The sequence below is a fragment of the Talpa europaea genome, assembly GCF_964194135.1.
Source record: "Talpa europaea genome assembly, chromosome: 3".
NCBI classification, from domain to species: Eukaryota; Metazoa; Chordata; class Mammalia; order Eulipotyphla; family Talpidae; genus Talpa; species Talpa europaea.
Genome location: NC_140069.1, coordinates 111532125 through 111556183, shown reverse-complemented (window position 1 = coordinate 111556183; position 24059 = coordinate 111532125). Strand labels below are relative to the sequence as shown.

Below are 24059 nucleotides of genomic sequence, written 5' to 3'. Positions count from 1 at the left end.
ACCCCAAAACCAGTAGAAGAAAAGAAATAATAAAAACCAAAGCAGAAATAAATGAAATTGAAACTAAAAAAACAATCCAAAAGATCAATGAAACCAAGAGCTGGTTCTTTGAAAAAATCAATAAAATAGACAAACCCCTAGCCAGGCTCACAAAGGAAAAAAGGGAGAAAGCACAAATATACAGGATCATAAATGAAAGAGGAGAAATCACAAAGGACACAGCAGAAATCAAAAGAATAATCAGTAACTACTATGAACAGTTATATGGAAACAAGTTCAACAATCTAGAGGAGATGGACAAATTCCTACAACTCTACAATCACCCAAAGCTAGATAAAGAAGAAATAGAACACCTAAACAGACCAATTACAAGCAGCGAAATTGAAATGGTAATCAAAAACCTCCCCAAAAACAAAAGCCCAGGACCTGATGGATTTACAAATGAATTCTACCAAACAATCAGAGACGAATTAGTGCCTATCCTTCACAAACTCTTCCAAAAAATTGAGAAGGAAGGGCCAATACCAAACACGTTCTATGAAGCCAATATTACACTAATACCAAAACCGAATAAGGACAACACAAAAAAGGAAAACTATAGGCCAATCTCCCTAATGAACACTGATGCAAAAATCCTCAATAAAATTTTAGCTATCAGAATCCAACAATGTATCCATAAGATAATTCACCACGACCAAGTTGGATTCATTCCAGGGGCACAAGGATGGTTTAACATCCGAAAATCAATCAACGTTATCCAACACATCAACAAAAAGAAATATAAAAACCATATGATAATATCAATAGATGCTGAGAAAGCTTTCAACAAAGTGCAACACCCATTCATGATAAAAGCCCTTGAAATTCTTGGGATACAAGGAACATACCTCAACGTCATAAAGGCCATCTATGACAAGCCAACAGCCAGTATCATTCTCAATGGCGAAAAGCTGAAAGCAATTCCATTAAGATCTGGAACAAGACAAGGATGTCCACTCTCACCATTGCTTTTCAATATAATACTGGAAGTCCTAGCCAGAGCAATAAGACAAGAGAAAGACATCCAAGGAATGCAAATAGGAAAAGAAGAAGTCAAACTATCACTATTTGCAGATGATATGATAATATACATAGAGAACCCCAAAATCTCCACAGAAAAACTAATTCAACTCATCAATCAATTCAGTTAAGTGGCAGGATACAAAATCAACACGCAAAAGTCAGTAGCCTTCCTATACACAAACAATAAATCTGAAGAAGAAGAAATAAAAAAAAACATCCCTTTTATTATCGAAACAAAAAAAATCAAATATTTGGGAATAAATCTAACAAAAGAGGTAAAGGACCTATACAAAGAAAATTATAAAACACTGTTAAAAGAAATAGAAGAAGACACAAAGAAATGGAAAGACATCCCCTGCTCATGGATTGGAAGAATAAACATTATTAAAATGGCCATCCTACCAAAAGCAATATACAGATTCAATGCTATTCCAATCAAAATCTCAATGGCATTCTTCAAAGAAATAGAACAATTATTGATGAAATTCATATGGAATCACCAAAAACCCCGAATAGCTAAAGCTCTACTGAAAAAAAAGAAGGAAATGGAGGCATCACACTCCCAGACTTCAAACTATACTACAAAGCCATAATCATCAAAACTGCATGGTATTGGAACAAGAACAGACATACAGACCAATGGAATCGAACAGAAAATCCAGAAATAAACCCACAGATTTATGGTCAACTAATCTTCGACAAAGGAGCAAAGACTATGCATTGGAGCAAAGAAAGTTTGTTCAATAAATGGTGCTGGGAAAACTGGGTCGCTACATGCAAAAGAATGAAGCTTGACCACTACCTCACACCATGCACAAAAATCAACTCAAAATGGATTAAAGAACTAGACATAAGACCTGAAACCATAAAATACATAGAAGGAAATATAGGCGAAACACTACGTGATTTGCACATCAAAGACATCTTTACAGACACATCACCCAAAGCAGTGATAGTGAAGACAAAGATAAACAGCTGGGACTACATCAAATTAAAGAGCTTCTGCACAGCAAAAGAGACAATAACAAAAACAAAGAGAAACCCCACCAACTGGGAGAACATTTTTGCACCCAACACTAATGATAAAGGACTGATCACAAAAATCTGCAAAGAGCTGATGAGACTCAGCAACAACAAAGAAAATAATCCAGTCAAAAAATGGTCAGAAGAGCTAAAAAGAAACTTCTCTGAAGAGGAAATGCAAATGGCCAAACAGACATATGAAAAAATGTTCAACATCACTTGTAATCTGGGAAATGCAAATCAAAACTACCATGAGATACCATCTCACACCAGTGAGAATGGCACATATTAAAAAAACTAGCAACAACAAATGTTGGCGAGGGTGTGGAGAAAAAGGAACTCTGCTGCACTGTTGGTGGGAGTGCAAACTGGTCCAACCACTATGGAGAGCTGTGTGGAGATTTCTGATTTCTGGACCTACTAAACATAGAGCTTCCATATGATCCAGCAATTCCACTCCTAGGTATTTACCCAAAGGACACAGAAACATCAATTCCAAAGAGCACCTGCACCCCTATGTTTATAGCAGCACTGTTTACAATAGCTAAGCTTTGGAAACAACCCAAATGCCCAAAAATAGATGACTGGATCAAGAAGATGTGGTACATATATACCATGGAATATTACTCAGCATTCAAAAAAGATAAACACATGCAATTTGCAGCAACATGGATGGCGCTGGAAGGGATCATGCTCAGCGAAATAAGCCAAAAAGAAAAAGAAAAATACCAGATGGTCTCACTCATAGCAGGAATCTAGAGAACTTAAATAAGGGACCAGGAAAATGAATATAAGAAAGTGAAAATCAAAATCAACAGAAAACTATGAACCAGAGACACTTTTTGGGGGGTGGGGGGCGGGAGGGGAAGGATTGGGGTCAGAATGGGGCGTTTGCAATTGTATGGGGGAATATAAAAATAAAATTTATTATTTAAAAAAAAAAAAAGAACTAGGATAAATCATTGTAAGAATTGTGGCTACTAGGCATCATTTAGCCAAAGTCAGAAAGATATAAAGCCTCCATTTAATTCAAAAGTGTGAACAACTCATTCAAATGTCAGGAAAGAAAATAAATCTCAGATCATGGCTGATATGAAGTAAGCCATTTAGCCATAAGTTTCAGTGAGCATTTCTCTTGAATTCAACATATTCTTGGCAGTAATCACTGCTCAGCAATTTTCTAAGGCTTCCCAAATACACTCATTTCAAGAAAATCCATGATAAAACTTTCAGATAAGTCTTTTCAAAATCTTAGAGATACTTTGCTTCTTTTCATATGTAAAGAGAGCATTCATATTAATATGGCACAAAGAGAAAAGCTCATCAAATAAGTAAAAATAGAAGCACTGTTGACATAGCAAATAAAAGAACACAGTAATGCCTGTGTTTTCCTTTTAGTCAAGGCCCATTACCTTTTACCACATTACATAAAATAATCTGAAATAATCTCTCAAGCTTAGAATACAGGCCCACACTTTCCATTTGACATCAAAACACATTTCATTAAGCAGTTTCTTTTTCACTTAGAAAAGAATCATTTTTATCTTGTATGTTTAACAAAAGGTAACAATGATTCTTCCTCTTGATACTATATGTCTTGTAGACCTGACAACTCTAGCTGGCAAACCTATCATTTATTATATTTCATGTGCCATCAAAACTGTGGTGGTCACAATCATTTCCTATTTCTGCTTAGCTTGCAAGAACAGCAGGACAGGTATGCAACAATGGGGCCAAAATACCCCTACACATTTTATTTTTAAAGATTTATTTATTTATGCATACAAGAACTGGGGTATAGACCAGGAATGCAGGGGGTGAGAGGATTCACCAGAGAGAATGGGAAGCAGAAATGGCAGATCTACTGAAATACATTGTTGAGGGGAGCAGCAGGCTAGACAGGAGAGGCCTGCTGTGCAATGTGGGTTGCTCCCTGGCTGGCTGGGTTGCAGTGGTTGGCAATAGCTTGATATCACTGGGTCTTTAACCCCTGTGCCACCAGGGAAGCCCCATCCCATCCATTTTAAACAAGAAAAAAAAAGCAGCAGATTTCTTTATGTTGACAAATCACCCAGAACAGTGTTCACTGTGTTCATTGTTCAGACCAAAACTAGCCATAAAAGACTGAACTAAGATGCCTCACATTTTGATGGACAACATTCATTAAAAAGAGGTGCTCAGACAGTTGTAGCTGGGGACCCAAATTCAAGTGCCATGATTTTGCAGAAAGCAACCAATCAGAATTGATCAATATGCATTGACTATATTTGTTGTTAACTCAATAAATAATGCCCAAAGCCCCATCCTTGGGGAAACTGATTTGAGTCTTGCCACCAGTCTCCTGCCAGGTGATCTTGCATTAAACTGGTCCGTTTCTCAAAGCTGTTGGCATGGTTTTTCGGCTTCTTTGCTATCGGATAGTGGACTGGCAATCAGCAATACCACAAACTGCTCTTTACGTGTATTCACTTTTTTATCCTTACAGATTAAAAGGTATGCATGAGATAGGTCCTCTTATTATCATGCCCATTTTATAGGTGGAGAAACTATGTCACTAAGAAGTAACACCGGTGCCATTTAACAACTCTGCTTTGCTGCCTCTCCATAGATCACCAAACCACTGTCTCTTTTCCATAAAGCTTAGTCTCATTCATGTGACTTGCAGCAACAACAGATGGCACATTATGCTCTGCTGACATTGATAAGTTGAAGTAGTTCCCTTACCTGGGAACTCTCTGGCTGCTATCCTTTTGGATTTCTAATGAGGGTTTACTACAAAGACAAGATTGATTAGAGATCACTGGCCACTGGCAATGTAATTCAACCTTCAGCCTCTCTTCCCTTCCACTGAGATCTAATGGTTTGACTGGAAGTCCCAACCCTCTAGTTATTTGGTTAGATCTCCTGGCAACTTGGCTCCTCAGCATAGGGTACTTTCCAAAATCCAACTCATTTACATAACAAAAGACACTTTTTATCACTCTAAATACTTAGGAAATTCTAAATTTTAGGATTTGTGAGTTAAGAATTATAGAGAGGCCTCCCCGGTGGCGCAGTGGTTGACCGCTGGGCTGCAAAGCTGCCCGCAGCTTCTGCTGCGCCGGTTCGATCCCAGGCTGCCGGCAAGGGTCCCACAAGGCACTTAGACCTCTCCTGCTGCGTCCACTGCTCCCCTCAGCAGTGTACTTCGGTCCTTCTGCCTGCTGTGCTCCCTGCTCTGGCTCTGGTGAATTCTCTCACCCTCCCGTGCTTCTGACTGTACCCAGTGCTTGGATAAATAAATAAATAAATCTAAAAAAAAAAAAAAGAATTGTAGAGGAAGGGGCCTCCCTAGTGGCGCAAGGGATTAAGTCTCAGCACTACGAAGCTGTCTACAGCCACTGTAGCACGAGTTCAGTCCCAGGCCAGGGAGATGATCCACATGGCACAGCAGACTTCTCCTGTCTCGCCTGCCTCTCCCTATCTTGCCTGCCTCTCCCCTCAGCAGTATCTTTCAGTCAGTCCACCTGTTCTACTCCCCACGGTCTCTGGTGAATCCTCTCCCCACTCCACCCCCCGCACCTTTGGCCTGTATACTAGTACTTGTATGCATAATTTTTTTTTAAAAAAATGAATGGTAGAGGAAGACCAAATATATTTGAGAAATATATTTCAGTCAACAGAATGACCAAATGTGACAATATCACACCAACCATGTGCCAATATTTTGACAGTACTAAAAGTGCTCCAGGGGTCACAATCTGGTAAGATGATTGATACAAATAAGCAGATAATTGTAATAACATTTATGATACATCCTGAAGCATTACCAGTGAAGTAGGGGCTGAAGGGGAAATGACATTTAAAATGAATCCCAAGAAATGGGTGAGACAAAGACATGGGATAGTGGTTACTAGGGCACATGCAAAAGCATGAAGGATTTAAAATGTATTCATTGCTGTGGCACTGAATATAGTCCTACATGACAAAAGATGAAAGGATTCAGTAGATCATAGAAAATAGGAGACTAAGCAATCAGTAACTTTTTGGAGAATTAATGTTAAGAAACTGCAGTAGCAGAGGTATTAATAAAAACTCAAACAAGACTCTCAAACTGAGGATAAGGAGATAACAGAAGTGACACCTTTAGCAGGTAGAATTCACATAAGTTGAAGGTCATTGCTTCTGTGGGATGAAAGAAATGTTGGAAAGACTCATGTGATTTGTAGTATCTTTTAGAATACAGGGAATACTTTCAGAGGAATTGGGGAAAGGTTGATAACTCCAATATAGGACATGTTGAATATTAAGTTTGTGAGTATAATGGCACCATTTCCTAAATAGTGCAATTCATTATCCTGGAGACAAAAGAAATAATTATGGGAATAAGAAAATAGGGTACTAATTAAAAAGCATTTAATATTTAAAATAGTATTTCTGGAGTAACACGCATCAGATCCTATGCTAAAAAGAGAAACAAATTATTTCATCTAACCATCACACTATGAAGTCACTCCTACTTGAACCTTTATTCATTTTGAAATGTTTTTTGAGTGTCTCTATGACAGGTACTACTTAGAGCAATATAGATGCAGCAACACAGAACACAGTCCCTTCTCATTTGATGTTACTTTTTTTTTAAAGATTTATTTATTTATGTATATAAGAACTGGGGTGCAGACCATATGTGCAGAGGATGAGAGGATTCACCAGAGACAGAGTGGGGAGCAGAACAGGCAGACCAACTGAAATACACTGCTGAAGGGAGCAGTGGGTGAGACAGGAGAGGTCTGCTGCACCATATGAGTTGCTCCCTGGCCTGCTGGGGGAGTGAACTCATGCAGCAGAGGCTGTGGATTGCTTCATAGTGTGGTGCATAACCCCTTTCGCCCCCAGGGAAGCCCTGATGTTACTTTTTATAGAGATTACTTTTTCATCAACAAGTGATAGGACTAGAACTTGAACCTGCTTTTGAACTTGAACCTTTAACCATTATGCAATATTGTCTTGGGAGGTTATAAGTCAGAATAATAAATACTGCAAAAAGAAAGGAAACAATTATAAGCCAATGAAGAGAAGCTTCTGAGATTTCAATTGATTGTTAAGAGCTATTGTTTTAAGTTCACTATGTAGAGAGAAACAGATGATGGTCTGAGGATGTTTTTCTCATTGTTCTATATGTATACATGACTCACCCTGAACAATGTTATTAAATTTGATTAGGTTGCCATCTTCTGTTTTGTTTCTGCTTTTAATCACATATGCCTTGATTACACAGGTTTTATTCATTTACTTAAGCAAATCAATCTTGTTACTTTTCCATAATGACAAAATGACTTTCAAACATATTTGTACATCAGCATTTCCCAATGAGTTTCTTCTTGAACACTAGTTCTGTCAAATGAAAAATTGTGATAAAATTAATATTTATATACAAAATTAAAGAAAATCCTATATTAAGGGCCTCCCCAGTGGCGCAGCGGTTGAGCGCTGGGTTGCGAAGCTGCCCGCAGCCTCTGCAGCGCCGGTTCGATCCCCAGCTGCTCCCCGGCCATCGGGTGAGGGTCCCACATGGCGCGCAGACCTCTCCTGCCGCCCGCTGCTCCCCTCAGCAGTGTACTTCGGTCCTTCTGCCTGCTCTGCTCCCTGCTCTGGCTCTGGTGAATTCCCTCACCCTCCCACGCTTCTGACTGTACCCAGTGCTTGTATAAATAAATAAATAAATCTTTAAAAAAAAAAAAAGAAAATCCTATATTAAAAGGCTTCTCATAGCATCAATATATGCAATGGATTAAATATGAAGCATTTACAAATTTTCTTAACCAAGGGACATGTTTTTAATGTAGTGGCTTGTGGGATTACAGTTCAATAAAATACATTTTTGGGGAAAATAAACTGTTGTATATGATTCAGATAGGTGCAATACCAGATTCTGTTTGGTCCATCAATTAGTATGTGTTTTTATACTGCCAGGAGATGCCAGAAGAAAACTGACTCTAGGTGGTTTGAAATGCTGATAAGCGAGCAAGGTTTTAAATAGAGGGTGATTCTTTTAATAAAAGTCACGAAACATATTCAATCCTTTGTTTTTCATGTTTCAGCTGACACTATTCACTTGTATCTAAGTCATTCAATTCTATTATTAAGATTTTACATACTTAGATAATACTTACATAATTATTTCTCTCTGAATGCAGTTTATTTTAGAGTGGTTATTTTCTAATAGTTACTCACGTATTGCAGTATACTGATGAATTAAACAGGAATGGTAGAATAAATAGATGACATGTAATAGATATGAGAAGTCTACAGAATTTCATGAAAGCTGAATAAATGGCAAAAGGAACTAACATCCTCACAGTTTTCTCAATGAAAAGGTACCTTGTTTATGAAATGCTTTAACTAGCACTCCTTTGAGTGGTTCAGGTGGAATGGTTCTATTTTTGGCATGTATTAAAAGAAAACTGCTTGTGATAATCCTTTGAGATGATGTGACATTACATGGTATGTTAAAAAAATCATTCTACATAATTTAGTGAAATAAATTGAAACTGGATGAAAATGTATAACAAGTGTTACTCAGACATGGTTAAATGTAAATTGATGGTATTATAAATTTAATTTCATTTTTAAAATACAATTAAGGAACTCACAACCATCATTTACCCTATGATCTTTATTAGTTGCTTAATCAATCACATAGCATTTTTTTTAGATGAAAGTGTTTAAAATGAACATCTCTTCTTTCTGTGGCTTCCACAATTGGTAAATTAATCACATTAAAGTAAATTAAAGTAAATTAAACCCTAGCCCTAACCCTTAAACCCTAACCCTAACCCAAAATTTCTGTTCATAAACATATTTTCTTACAAAACTCTTTAAAATTACAGAAAGTAATTAAGTCCAAGTTTAGGCAATCTACACATGACACACACATATGTGTATTAAAAAAATTCCAAGGTTGCTAAATATAAAAAGATGTATTTTTTCTTTTTCTTTTTTATTTAAATTATTTTATTTTATATAATTCTTACATCTTTTTTCATCTTTGCACAATGTATGCATTTTCATTTTGGTTATATTCCCCATACAATTGCACCTCCCCCTTATTTTGACTCTAGTCCTTCCTTTCCCCACCCTTCCCTTCCCCCTACCCCCCCTCCCCATAGTATGTCTCTGGTTTATAGTTGCTTGTTGATTTTGATTTTTACTTTGTATTGATTAGTCTTTTTCATGGTCTTTTATTTAGGTTTTCTAAATTCCTGCTATGAGTGATACCATCCGGTATTTTTCTTTTTCCTTCTGACTTATTTCGCTGAGCATGATCCCTTCTAGCTCCATCCATGTTGCTGCAAACTGCATGTGTTTATATTTTTTGATTGCTGAGTAATATTCCATTGTGTATATGTACCACATCTTCTTGATCCAGTCATCTATTTTTGGGCATTTGGGTTGCTTCCATAGCTTAGCTATTGTAAATAGTGCTGCTATAAACATAGGGTGCAGGTGCCCTTTGGAATTACTGTTTCTGTGTCATTTGGGTAAATGACCTAGGAGTGGAATTGCTGGATCATATGGAAGCTCTATGTTTAGTAGTTAAAGAAATCTCCACACAGCTCTCCATAGTGGTTGGACCAATTTGCACTCCCACCAGCAGTGCAGGAGAGTTCCTTAAAAAGATATTTTTAATTACATGAATATCTATCACTACGCTTTTTCTGCTAGATTAAGATAGATGTAAAATAAGTTGTATAAATCTAAAATATAAATTATATTATCAGTAGAATAGACTGTTATATTTAGACCAGAAATATTACTTTGCTATCTGATTTTAATTTAATGAAAGAGTAATCTCAGAGTCTGGCCCATAAATTTGTTTGTACAGTATAAGTGCACTGAATTTATTTCAAACTATATTAAAATTATATTAATATATACAATTATGTAACCCACAAATAATAAGGCAAGAAAATGATGAAATTAGGAATATTTTCTGCTGGGGCAATGCTTGTTTGAATATAAAGTTGAGTTGTTTTATTTCACATTTTTCCTATTGTTCTTTGTTCACGAAATTTAAGGAAAGAATTTTTTTTAATATTTATTTATTTATACAAGAACCGGGGTACAGGCCAGATATGCAGGAGGGTGAGAGGATTCACCAGAGACAGAGAGGGGAACAGAACAGGCAGACTGACAAAATACACTGCTGAGGGGAGCAGCGGGCACTACAGGAGAGGTCTGCCACGCCATGTGGGACCCTTGCCAGGTGGTTGGTCGGGATCGAACGCGCGCTGCAGAGGCTGCGGACAGCTTCACAGTGCTGCACTCAACCGCCTGCGTCACCAGGGGGGCCCTGTTACCTAGTTTTATGCACAGATTTGTTGGTATTAAAGTACTAGAATTTGCCAACTGGTAGAGGCAGAAAAGCACAAAACAAATGTCATTTGTTAGCTAGTTCCCCAGGTTATTTAAACATAGTATAGGAGAAAAAGCACTGGCTCAGCCTCTGAGCTATGCCTCTCTGGCTTGATAATTGCACTTTTCTGATATTCATTTTCTTAATTCCTAAAATAAGTACAAAACCTACCACACAGTGTAGAGTGAGACAAATATCTGGCACAATGCCTTTCACACAGGTCTGGTAAATTCCAGCCCTGTTAACAAAAAAAATAGCAGGATTGATAAGTTTATTTTTCCCACAATGTCTGTACAAAAAGTTTGCTGGGATCATAATTAGAATTATCTGCTCATATTTAATGTCTGAAAAATGTTCTGGTAATCAAAGGAATACAAATCAAATCAACAATAAATAGTCTTTTTAGACTTCCATGTTAACAAATATCATTTTAAGTGATATTACTCAATTTTGGAGAGACTGTAGTAAGAAAGCAACCATATATACTAGCAGTGGCAATTTTAACTATTTCACATCTCCAAAGAAAATTTGATACTTCAGGGTTATTGCCTTTCATTTAGGGAGGTTAGTTTTCCTTGGGAAAGAATTTAGAATACAAACATTTATTTCCAAAAATCTTCATCTTATTTATAATAAAAAAATGAAAGCCTAAATCCCTAATCTGAAGAGAATGTGGATGAAAAAGCATACATCCAAGAATTAATCATTGTAAATATTTAGGTCTTTAATTACATGAGGAAATACTATAAAATATATGTTAAGGTTGGAATATAGAACTACTCTATAGAGTAGAATATTAACTGTACAAAAATGCATAGAAAAAAAAGACTAATGAATTTATTTTTATAAATTGGTTTTAAAAATTTCCATTTTAAAACTATCATTGACTTTATTCAACTAAGTACTACTTAACAAAAAGATAACATATCAAATTTCTCCTAAAAATGAATACTACATTTTTTAAATGAATAACTAAAAATTGTGTTTCCACAAACACCAGCTTTTTTACATCAGTCAAAAAGTGGCATCAGATTTCCCTCTTGGCCATGAAAGCCAGAAATAAGCAGTCAGAATATAGATATCCATTATATAAGTTTTTGTAAACTGATTATTGGTAAATACTTTTCTCTTTAATGAATTTTGATCATTCTTTCAATCTTTAGTTTCTCCTGTATATGAATGAAAGAGAGTGTGTATATGTGTGTGTACTTAAGTACATTTGGATATGTGATTTTTTCACTATTAAAGCAATGATATTATGTGTTTGTCAAACTAAGAAAATGAAGTTCATCTCCACTAGGCCTTCCTTGGGTATTTGAGTGTAAATATCTGAAGGGATCTCAGTTGCACCACTGGGTCTTAATTGATTCAAAAGCCCTGTTTGTTGCCTAGTGACAAATATATGCTAGCTATTCCTATATCACTTAAGCTATACACAATTATCTTACTAATCAGGAAGCAAAATTATGACTCTAGGAGTTCCTGAAACATGAGGAAACAGTGTAAAGCCTTATTTTCATAGTAAAAGGTTACTTGTGAGAAGCTAGTAAAAACAACAAAATAAATACCTGCTATGAGTAATTTTTACACCTTTTTTGCATGTGAACTGAACTAGGATGATTAAATTTTACTAGGCAAACTGATTGCCAATACAGGCTGTTTTTCTCAGCATGCTTCCAGAATGCATAAGACTAGCTCTTTCAGAAAGCCCTGCTGCTACTTTTAAAACTCCTTCCAAGATAAGATATCCCCTGATTTGGCAGAAGTTGTTCCTTAATGGATTATAACGACATTTATACAAACTAAGCATCAAACAGTTAAATCATAAAGCTTAGGCTGAAGCCTGGCTCCAGCCCAGGGCCCAGCAGGCAGCCCTGGCACTCCTCTGGTGCTGTGGGAGATGCTGTGTAGCATAGACAGGAAACAACCTTAGGGACAGGTGTGTTGATTAATGTGCAGGAGAGGGAGGGGACTGGCTTGGGCTCCCTAAGGCATGGAAAACTAAGACCAGCTCTCTTCAGCACATGGGGAACACAACCAACAGCTATCGGGGAGTGCAAAATGGCACCAAGAAGAAAAGAAGTCCTGCCTCTCAGGGATTAGGGTAGTAAGTATAGAGGCTAATACAGACTTAATTATGACTTATTAGAAAAATAAATGGAAAAGGTTGAATCCTGACCCACAGGCATGCAGCCTGTGTTTCAGAATGAGCTCTCTAAAACTAGAATCAAAATACAGTGCCAGACCAGCAGAAAATAATGGAGCATAAGAAAAATATCACAAAGCAGAATGAAGAAGAGGCAGAAATAAAAATAAGAATCAAGGAGATGATGGTTTCCTAATCACAACTAACTGACAGAAATGGGGGAGACTAATAGCATGAACAGTGAGAGCATGACAAACTAAACCTTTAAATCGTATTAAGTTGGGGAAGGGATGTCCTGAACAAACTCCACAAACAGGTTTTATGGACTCCTCGCCCTCCCCAGACCAAAGAGATCCAAGGCACCAAGGACCACTAATCCAGAAATGTCATCACCACTGAAGGGAGGATGCTGGGAACTGAGGATGGAGTTAAGCAGCCAGGTTTGGTATATAGCAGGTATGTGGGCCTTGGAGGTGCTTGATCTTTCACCAACTTTCAGTGTTCTATTAGGGTCCTAACTCAGTGGAACTGGTAGGACACATTCACCAATTTATTTCTCTTTCTCCCTGAGTTATTCTTTTCTTCATTTTCCCCTTTAAAAAAAATAAATAAACCCTTTATTAAACTTTTTGTGTGTGCCTGCAGTTGAGTCTCATTATAAGTTCCTTTAAGCACATGGGTGAGGACTCACAGTCAGGCAACCCATTTAACATTGGGGTTGTCCTGTAACAGTTACAATTTTCTAGAGATATATGTATACACAAACATACACACACACAAGAAAATACAATGTGCCTTTCTGTTCACACATTCTAACAAATACTATTAACCCCTTCTGCCCATCCAACAATGTGCTCTGGGGTAATAATAGAATAATAGTAGGAAATATCTCCACTAACCTTCATTCACTCACTTGACGCCAGGTCAGCCAATGGACTTTTACCTGGAGACCACAGGCAGTCAGGCCTAGACTAACTGAAAATTTCATTTGGTTCACCATAGTCAACTTGGACTAGAAGCACCAGTCCATTGCTATTGTTACATCAAATTCTTTTTCTCTCCTCTGAAACATGATCTTCCAAATTCAAAGTGCAACATAATCTGAACAATGACAGATTGTCTAAATCCCACTTAACATATTTAAAATAGGATTTTGCCTAAACCATCTAAATGCTTGAGACCATTTATATTTTTTATTGAAATTCCACATCTTAGTCAAGAAATCTCCTTTCCAAGTTACCACATCCAAAATTTAATTTGCCAACACACAGAAAATCAAAGATTTTTTCTAAAATATTCATGTTCTCTCTACCCAAGGGTCTCTCATACCTCCAAATTCGGACGGATTTCTAATACTCACTATGGTCCGAATGAATATATGGACAAACATACACACGTCACAGTCCTCCACAAACACCTTTCTAGTATGCACAAATACACTTGAAATGCAAATTTTATAGTTTTGTCTTTACTGTTACTGTTTGCTTTAGCACTAAATTAACTGCCTTATGTTTATTCCATAAAGCTTCCTGAACAAAGGGTACAATTTTTTTTAAATCTACAAAATAAACACAATTGTATAGGGAAAATCAAAATTTCACTCATCATGAATACACAACTAAAACAACTCTTCTAAAAATATGAAACGCACTTAAGGTTTATTTTTTGTTTTACTTTTTCATTGAATCGAAAACACTGTCACAATTATAGTTGTTTCCACTCATAAAGTGCTAAGAGAAACCAAATTTTATCTTCCTTTCAAATAGATTTCAGTTAACATTCATTACAGTTAAAGTAGATGAAAATCTGCTTAAGTTCATAGGGACAATACGTTAATATGTTGTTAATCATGTCAAAGCAATCTGTCTTTCAGAAGAAAAAAGAAAATATTTCTCATGGTTTAATCTTTTTAAAAACTAACCCAAATTAACTCTTTTACATAATTGCTAAAATCTATTTAATTTTTCAATTCCAGTGAATTACAAAATCAAGGACAGTGGAAAAATAATCCTTAAGTATTTCTGATTTGTATAAAAACAATGAAAATTACTTAAAATTCATTCCCACAAATCTTATTAAAACATTGATGTTATTTAACTATGCAGCAAGTGCTTAACCATTCAGTATCCTCCCAAATCCAAATATTCTAATAGCCCTAACACATTACTAATGCTTATAGATTCATTATCTGATAACTATATTAAGCAGAAATCTGCCTTCTGCTTTTTGGTCATTTGAATTGTGTAGAAAATGCCACTGTCATCCCATTAAAAAAATTCCCTGATGTTACAAACTGAAATATATGCCTCTTTTTTTTTTCACAGTTCCTAATAAAGTTCTCTATTATATTTATGCCACAATAGCTGAAACAAAATTATTAAAAAACAATATTTTCTAGTTAGGCAATATTAACTTCTATAAAGCTCTTGATTTTTGCAAAATAATAGATCTCATTGTTTACAGATCTGGTAGGTATCAACCTTACTTTTTTTTAATGTACTAAAAATACCAGAAAAATCAGAGATTTTGAGAAGAGTAAATTACAACTCTTATTTGGCATTTGTAGGTGAAAAGCAAATAGTCCTAAGATGTAGGTCTTTAATTCATGAAGGACTGAAATAATTTTCATATAAGTTGCAATTTATATCATCTTTTTGCTCTGGTACATTAATCCAAAGCATAAACCTCATAAATTTTTATAAGAAAGCCTGTAATAAATAAATTGAAACTTCTTCTAAGATACCAATACTTACTTGTTTTCTTCACTAGAAATGTATTTTTTCCTCAGAAACCTGGTTACCAAAATATTTCAGAAAAAACACAATGTAATCAAATCCATATGTAACATAGGTGTATATTTAATACATGGCTTACCTCAGTCAAGTGTGGTGTAGGGTTAAATCCACAGAGATTACACACTTGCTTCTTGCATTCCGTGCAGGTATTGAAGTTAGGAGGAGCCTTTGAACCCACACTGAGTTCAGTTTTGCAGAGTGGACAGGCTGAGTCTGGTTTGGGGGTTTTCTCCATTTTGGGAAGGACAGGTTTTTGAGGCTCAGCTGGTGCAGGTTTGCTATCCTTAACAGGTGGAGGCTTCTTTTCTATTTCTGTTCTTTTTATTGTTGGAGCTTGTTCGGCTTTGGACTCTAATTTTTCAGCCACTGGAGCTTTTGTTTCCCTTTTCACAGGTATCACTTTTGCAGGTGCCGGTGGCGCCTGACCCGTGCCCATGGATTTGGGGGGCCCCTGAGACATAGGTGGCTGTGAAGGAGGTGGGACTTGTTTGGTGGGGGCCCCTGACACACTTTGTGAGTGAGATGCAGGCTGGCCAGCTGTGGAGATTAGATTTGATGCCTGACTAAAGATTGATGCGCCAAACCCAAAAAGTTTTCCAGTCACAGATTCTTGAGGAGTTGTTGGCTGTGATTTAGGGGCATCAGTAATACTTCCCAGGTTCAGACTGAAACGTCTGGGCTGTTCCTGAGGCTTTGAGGGCTGTGGAGACACAGGAGCAGCTTGGCCAGTGGTTGGTCGTGGGCCTGAAGGTGTCGGCGACCCTTTTGGCATTGGCTTGGCATCTGGCTTAGGACTCATTTTGGTTTGTGCTTTCTTAGGCTCCTCCTTCTTTTGAACTGGGTCCCCTTGTTTTTGACCTTTGCTCTCTGAAGTGGGCCCAGGGTGTGAAATAATTTTTGAATCTGATGCTGGTCGAGGTATAACTTTAGAATCCAATGGGGTGACTTTCTCACCTGTTGGTGGAAAACTTTGGGAGGGTTTGGCAGCATCTGTTTTTAGAGGAGGGATTGTTTTCTCTTGATCCTGTGTTTGTACTTTGGAGCTTGGAATATCAGGTTTTGTGGCTGCTGACGATGAGGGCACAGTCTCTGGAGCTGACTTTACCGTCTTGGGCTGCTTTGGTTTATCTTCAGTCGCGGGGAACTTGGCCTGCTCAGATGGGACAAAAGGCTCTTTGGGAGGGGCTGGCTTGGCTGGGACTGGGGGAGAACCATGGAGAGTGGGCTGTTTCACTAATGGTGGGGGCTTTTTAGACTCAGGTGTCTTTGAGATATCCTGTTTGGGTGCAGTATCCTTTTTTGGAGACGCTGGCTGCGACTGTGGAGAAGGCTTGCTTGCTGCTGACGCAGGACTAACAGGAACAGTCTTGGGTTTAGGCTGAGGTGATGAAGAAACTGGAGCCAGTTCGCCTCCTAGAGCTCTTTGCATTTGACAGTTTAAACAGAGCCACTCTTTTATCTAGAAATAATATAAAACAGTGGTCACTAAGGTGGTAAAAATGTAAAAATATATAAACATTTTAAAAATGCATGGTGCCATTTTAAATCATGTCTATCACTGTTCAAAATTTAAATTACTGATTATTTAAAGTAATTTATATTAAAATATCTAAAAGGTTAACTACAGTAAAGTATAATTAATACATTTCAGTGACTGAAGCATTCTATATATTAAGGAAAATAAGAAGTAAAAATTAACAGGGTTACATTTTTTTCCAATGTTGATTTTGTTGTTCTCTGCCTTTGATCTACTGTTTGATTACATCCCAAAATAGAAAGAGATGTATAGTTAAAAAACATGAGTTATAAAATAATAAATTCCATAAATCAGTTATGTTATATTTTAGTAACTAAGGGCTCATAAACAGTTTTCAATTATACAACACAGAGTACACTTGTCAAATCATTAACACTTTGCTAATTTCTTAAATTAACAGACCATTAACTTCCCCCTCCAAGACAACATACTCAAATGTGTGAAAATGATAATTGTTAACCATGCTGGGTTAGAAAGAGAACATTCTCTGTTTAGAAAATAAAGAAAAAAATAATGATGCTCCCTCACATTATCATAAATACCAAGATCTAACAGAGAAAACAATTTACTTTATTAATTACTTGAATATACAGAAAAGAGCAATATAATGACCAATCTATGTATTTGATGCTATATGATATGTGTGTATGTGAGAAATGCCTGTTTCATTGCTTCTACTCTTCCTATCACATCCATTGTGAATGAGCTTCTGAATTTGATACCAAATTTTAAAGAGAATTTAAAAGTAACTAAGAGTACCTATTTTTAGAATTTTATTCCAAATTGATATATATTAATTGTACAAAATTTTATATATTACCAAAGTACTTTAGGTTTTCAAAGTCTATATAATCCAGATTTCTCCACTGAAGGAAATCAATGTGACCAGTTCAGCACTGATTCTCCCTAGAAAATTCTACATGGTAAAAAATTTTAAAACAGGTACCAAAAAATTTTTCCACACTACAAAGTTGAGAAGTGTTAGGTGATGAAAATATATTCTTTAGTTGCAAACAACTTCATTTTTGTAATAAACTAAATGAGTGATTCCTTAGGTTTTTTTTTTTTTAAACACTTGTTAATTGACAGCTTATAAAGCAAAGCTTTTCTATTGGAAAAAAAAAACTCTTGATTACTTTTATCACTAAAAGGACTTTAAAATAAGAAAGCACACTGAAATTATTTAAACTCGTACACCAGTATAACAAGGTTAATTTTGCAATCTCATGGAATAAAAATATTTGAAGAAAATTAAAAGAATTTCAACTCTAATTGAAATGTTATATTACTGTATAAAATATGAATCAAAAAGCAAAAGCAGTATTTTTTAAATATGGCTGTGTTCATTACATTATTTTCAATATAGGTATTAAAGATATTTTTATATTTAATTTTCTGTATTTTGAAGCACTTCACTAAAAACTTCTATACATATGAATATTGAAAGTCCCAAAACTAATCAAGTTAGAGCTGATTTTACAAGTATCATTACTAAAGGAAGGCCAGAATGTAAGAAACTTTCATCCCATTTTATCCCCTACTTGATGGAAGGAAATTACACTATAAATGTGCTTCTTCCTATTCAGACATCACCCCTACTCTCAATGTCAATTCTGCTGTTCTCCTATTTCATAATTATATAACCAGCAAAATAAAAAAAGTAAAACATAAATACAATTCTTTACATACACTGTTATCAATTTTTCTTTATAAAATATTATATGATATCTGAATTAATGTTAACCCTTTCCATTACATACTCCTAAGGTTAAGGTTAATAATTTACATTATCATTAACTATTCTTATTCTTTTTGACAAATAGCATAGCCAATGTAGATGCAAAACTTATTCACCTATTAATTTCTGTATTCAAATATTCATTGAGCACCTTCTACTTAGCACATACCACCGAGTAAAAGCAACAAAAGTCTCTATCCTTAAGGAGAGTACATTATTGTCAAAGAGTCAGATAAGAAACAAGATAATATATAATGTAAACTTGAAGGTTACACTTGTTATAAGTAGCTCATGATATTGTGATGATTCCTATGTTCTGTTCTTCCTGCTTATTTCCTTCCGCTCACCTGAAAATTTGTTGGATGTATATGGCTTTACCAGTAAAATATTTGTCTCTCTGCAATGTGAACATTAGCACTTTGTGCATAGCCAGCTAGTAGGCTCTCACTCCACCTCTGGTCCACCACAAAATTAGAACCCAAAGATGACGTATCTAATGGATGAAGTACATCACCACTGGAAAACACATGCTGTACTATTATTCCAAAATCAAATGATTCCTTACAGTTATAAATGTACATGACTATGTTTCTATATAAGCAGAGATGGGGCAGTTAGGAAAGAGGGGGAAGACAAGTCCCTGCTGTCCCAGGGAGAAATTTGTTTTCCTCTTAATATATTCTTTTCTTAAACACTGCTTAATTGCCCTGTCTTTTGTCCTTTTAATGACCATATTTTCTTTAAGTAGATAAACAACACATAAACAACTTTTGATCCCTCAAAGTTCCTCCTGGCTGCTAGAACACAGGTTAAAAGCATTGCCTATAGATAGCTATTAAAATACGAAAGCCTTTTATTCTCCTAGGATTTTTTAGAAAGAATTCCTTTTTATTTAATTCTACTGCTCAAATTTGTTGAAATAAAAGAGATTTTTATCTACGCACTTAATCTAATACTGAAAACAGCAGCATTTCCAATTTCCTGATTCAAATGAAAAACAGTAACTAAAAAGATGACACACTGAGAACATGAAAAAGTCTACAAGTACCCTCCACCTCTCTGCCAGCATTAACACCAAGAACTAACTTCCACATTTCTGTAGGTCACATCTTTCCCCATGCACTTAGGGCAAATAATCAACAGTAAGCACTTCGTCCTCTCAGCCATTGAGTCATAGATTCAGTGATATTTTTACTCAATGTTTCCTCAAGTGTATCAGCTCTGTTTTTGCAAAGCAATTTTCCATTCATCTTTTCAAATTTCTATTTCCACTAGCCACTGTCCCTTATCAGGCCCTTATTTCTCAAATACTTCCACCAAAAGTAAACTGCTTAAAACAAACGGAAAGGATTGACTTTAACTACTTCCAGAATACTGCAGTGCCTCTCCAATAACTATAACATAAGGTTAGTTTTGTGTAAGAGATGCAAAATATACAATTTTGTTAGTTTTCTTAAGTTGGCATTTACAGATGCTGGTATTTCCAGGTATATATGCCCCAAAAGAGTACAACAAATAGTAAAGACTTCCTAGCAATAGTCTAACTCCCATGGTCTAACTGACACTATAAGCATTAGAAGTATTCACAAGTATTTTTTGAGCTAGTTTGAATTAGCTAATTGAAAATGACTGTGCTCTTCAAGCACAGAGCTCTGCTTTCACTCTATGAATCCCATTGTCTACTCAGTTCATAGGACAGACTTCTACCTTCATTTTCTAGTTGCACGCCATTCTCAAGTACCTACTCTCTACCTGTGCCATGGCAATCTATCTCCACTTTGATTCAAAGTAAGGAGTCCCCCATCCTTACCATATCTTCTAAACACACATATTTTCTCTGCCTGGGACAATTATTGCCTATTTCACTTCCAAAATTAAGCAGTTCTCTCTCTTTGAAAAGAAATGAAATTGAATTTACTATCATCATTTTTTAAAAATTGGCTGCCAATTCCATCGGGATCTTATATTATTGACACAGATGGTCCCCTAATTCTGCATGATCAAATGATGGTTGTCTTCATTCATTCCACTATAGCTACGAATGAGGAACTTTAAAGATTTTAGTCCTTATCTCTTCCTCAGGTTGTAGATGTCAGACAACATGTGAGAACAAGTCTGATTCACAGAAACAGTCTTCCACAAAGATTTTGTAAACAAGTTTCCAGGTCTCCTGTTAGAAATAGTACTCACTCCCCAACATCCTGATAATCATCAACATTTATTTGATAAATGATGGGGAGAATACAAGAAAAGGTACTAAAAAGCCCTACAACTGCATCAGAAGAACTCTTATCTCCAATATCCAAGTAATAGAATGAAAAAAATCTAATAATTAAATATATCATGGTTCAACTATTACTAAATTCTAAATTTAATAGAGCAAATAAATTATTTTAGTGAAAATCAAGTCATATGAATTTTTTTAATTCATTATGTATTTTGCAAGCATCATTCTTTGAATTCAATTATGTTCACTGGAATTAAGAAAATCTTATTTATCTTGTGTTGGAAAGGAAAAAATATTTTTAAATATATACAATGCTTAAAGTAAATTAACACTTACATAAAAAGACATAGTTTCATAATAGATTGTAGCTTCTCTTAGCTGCCTTAGCTTATTGTTAATAGAAGTCCCTTTTGACTTATAATTTAATCAAATTTTACAGTTGTATATATGTATTTTCAAGTGTATTCAAGAAAAATCTGTTTAAATTGCACTTAATCAACTTTACAATATTTTAAATTTTTTCCACAAATTCTATCCATATTTTTCATTACCATTTATTTCCCTGATAACTTTTTAATCCTTCCCCTAAAGGATTAAGTTAAAAAATATATAGATCTACATGGTAAAATTTTCCTCAACAAATGCAATAATTCTAATCACATGTTCTTATAGTGAAATCTTCCATTCAACTTCTTTGAATTGTTTCACATAAATGTAAATTTGTTTCCTAAGAGTTTTTTAAATTATGCCGAAAATTCTCATCTTACAGAACAAATGGTAGAAATGTCACATTTCTGTTTTGGAACTAATAAAAAATAGCCTGACTTTTGAGTTGAGAGAAAAAAGAGCAGGAAAGGTGACATTCACATATGACTAGACATAATCTACATAAATTTATTATGTTTTATTTTACAAATACAATTCCATCACTTATTAAAACAAAATATCATCATTTGTGAAATTATTCTCTCTTGACTCTGAGTTTGACTCTTTTCATTGAGCAAAGTTATCACCATCATTTCTATTCTCATACTCTAACAGAGTGTTTGTCTTAAAGTAGGCGCTCACCACTTTCTTAAAGGACAAAAAAGAACTCAGCAATATGACTCTGGTTTGGAAAACAGTGAGTAAGAAGGTATAAAACCAATGCTCTTGGATTTTGAATTTTTTTTACACAAAATTCCAAAAATAAAGTCCAACCAAGAAGGCTGACTTTTCACCTAAAAAATATATTTAAAAAAAAATTTTTTTTCTCTTACGCACATAGAAATTTTGGAAATGGTATGGTGGCTAAACAATCCAGTTAAAGATGCTATGTTCTATTAAAAATATATTAACTATTAAAAAATGTTAACTTTAGGATCTGCAGTTCTAGCTTCTTGAATGGGCTTCATTGCTATGTAATTCTGTAACCTTGCAAAAGTCACTTAAGTTCTTAACCTGAGTTTTTGCACCACAAAATAGGGTTAGCAATGATAATACTATCACCATTTCCCTATTAGAATTTTTATAAAAGTCAATAATAATTATATTTATATAGCTTCAATTTCAAAGCACTTTGGCTTATGTTGTAAAGTGTGATTTTAACTTCATGAAAACTCTCACACTATAAATAAGGAAGCAAAACACTCAGAAAAATAAAATGACATGACCAAATAACACATCAAGTCAGTAGCTGAGCTAGGATTCATATCTATATTGTCCAAATCTAAAATCCCATATCTTTTCCATTTTCCTAAAAGGCTATCTGGTAACTGATTTCTAAAAAACCACATCAGATTTCAAATTGCTTTAAAATATAAATTCTCATTTTCTTATTATCTTTACTGACCCTTTAAAATGTAGATACCATTTCATTTAAGAGCACATTAAGTGACAACATGCATATAAAGACACTAGTGTGAAATCTGAAATGCAGTGTTCAAACTATGATCTCTCCTTCCTGAAACAAAAGACCAATCTTCTTTCTTAATGAAGTGAAAAAGGGAGAAAACATTGTTTGTAGTGAATTCAAAAGAAACCAGAACGACTTTTATATGAATTCATAGGAATATAGGGTGTACATGTGTGAGGGGCACAGCTAGGACTACAACTTAGATTTTTTGATGACTTATTGATGCATCTGATATTGATACTACTTGAAGGAAAATGATTAAAAACTTCTAATGGGTTACTGACAATTTTATCTTCAATATAATACATCAGAACTGTTTGTAAGAGATCAATTTTATCTAAGCTAATTAAGATATCGAATAGAGGAGAGTGTTAGATATGTGTTTTCACTAGGGACATGAACAATGAGCAAGTTAACCCATCAATGTATTAAGTTTACAGATCCAATAAATGATTTTGTGAAGTGTGGGTATCTGCTTTCACAGCATAACATCTGTTGTTACCAAGCTAGATCACATCAGTTGCACTAATATATAACAAAAGGCTTAGTAAACATTATAAAAGTTGGATATGCAGAAAGATATCTGACATATCCAGCCATTTAAAGACCATGGTTTGGGCTTCCCTGGTGGCACAAGGGGTTAAGTCTCAACACAATAAAGCTATCAGCAGCCACTGTAGCAAAAGTTCAATCCCCAGCCAGGGAGCTAACTCACATGGCTCAGCAGACCTCTCCTGTCTTACCCACGGCTCCCCTCAGCAGTGTATTTCAGTACATCTGCTGTTCTGCTCCCCACTCTGTCTCTGGTGAATCCTCTCACCTCTCCGCTCCACTGGCTTACATCCCAGCTCTTGTATGCATAAATAAATAAATCTTTGGAAAAAAAAATAAAGACCTTGGTTCTAGTGATTAAACTTATGGGTAGAGCATTAGGAATAGACATACAATACATACATGCATACATACATACATACATACATACATATTACAGGGAATATCCAAAGCATGAGGAGAATGTTGCAAATTAGACCTCACCAAAAAAAGAGGTAAACAAATATGGTATTTGTATACATGTTTCAGGAATACAAATTTTTTAATGATAAATTCTTTAAAATGATAGTCCTTTAACTTCATTAGAGAAGTATTTTAAACGAAGAAAAATTAATTTTGCTATAACCAGGGTATTCTATTTAGATACTATGAATGATATCATATGGATTATTAAGAGATTAGAAAAAATCT

General features: G+C 35.3%; 1 protein-coding gene across 1 annotated transcript in view; it reads right to left on the bottom strand.

The window, feature by feature from the left end:
- The window catches only part of PCLO (piccolo presynaptic cytomatrix protein), a gene marked incomplete at both ends in the record, with an annotated part of 281873 nt that overhangs the window by 242627 nt on the left and 15187 nt on the right, over positions 1-24059 (bottom strand). Inside the window, one exon of the mRNA XM_084230265.1 lies at positions 15501-16880. Within this exon, the coding sequence (XP_084086391.1) occupies positions 15501-16880 (1380 nt within the window). The remainder of the gene's footprint in view (positions 1-15500; positions 16881-24059) is intronic.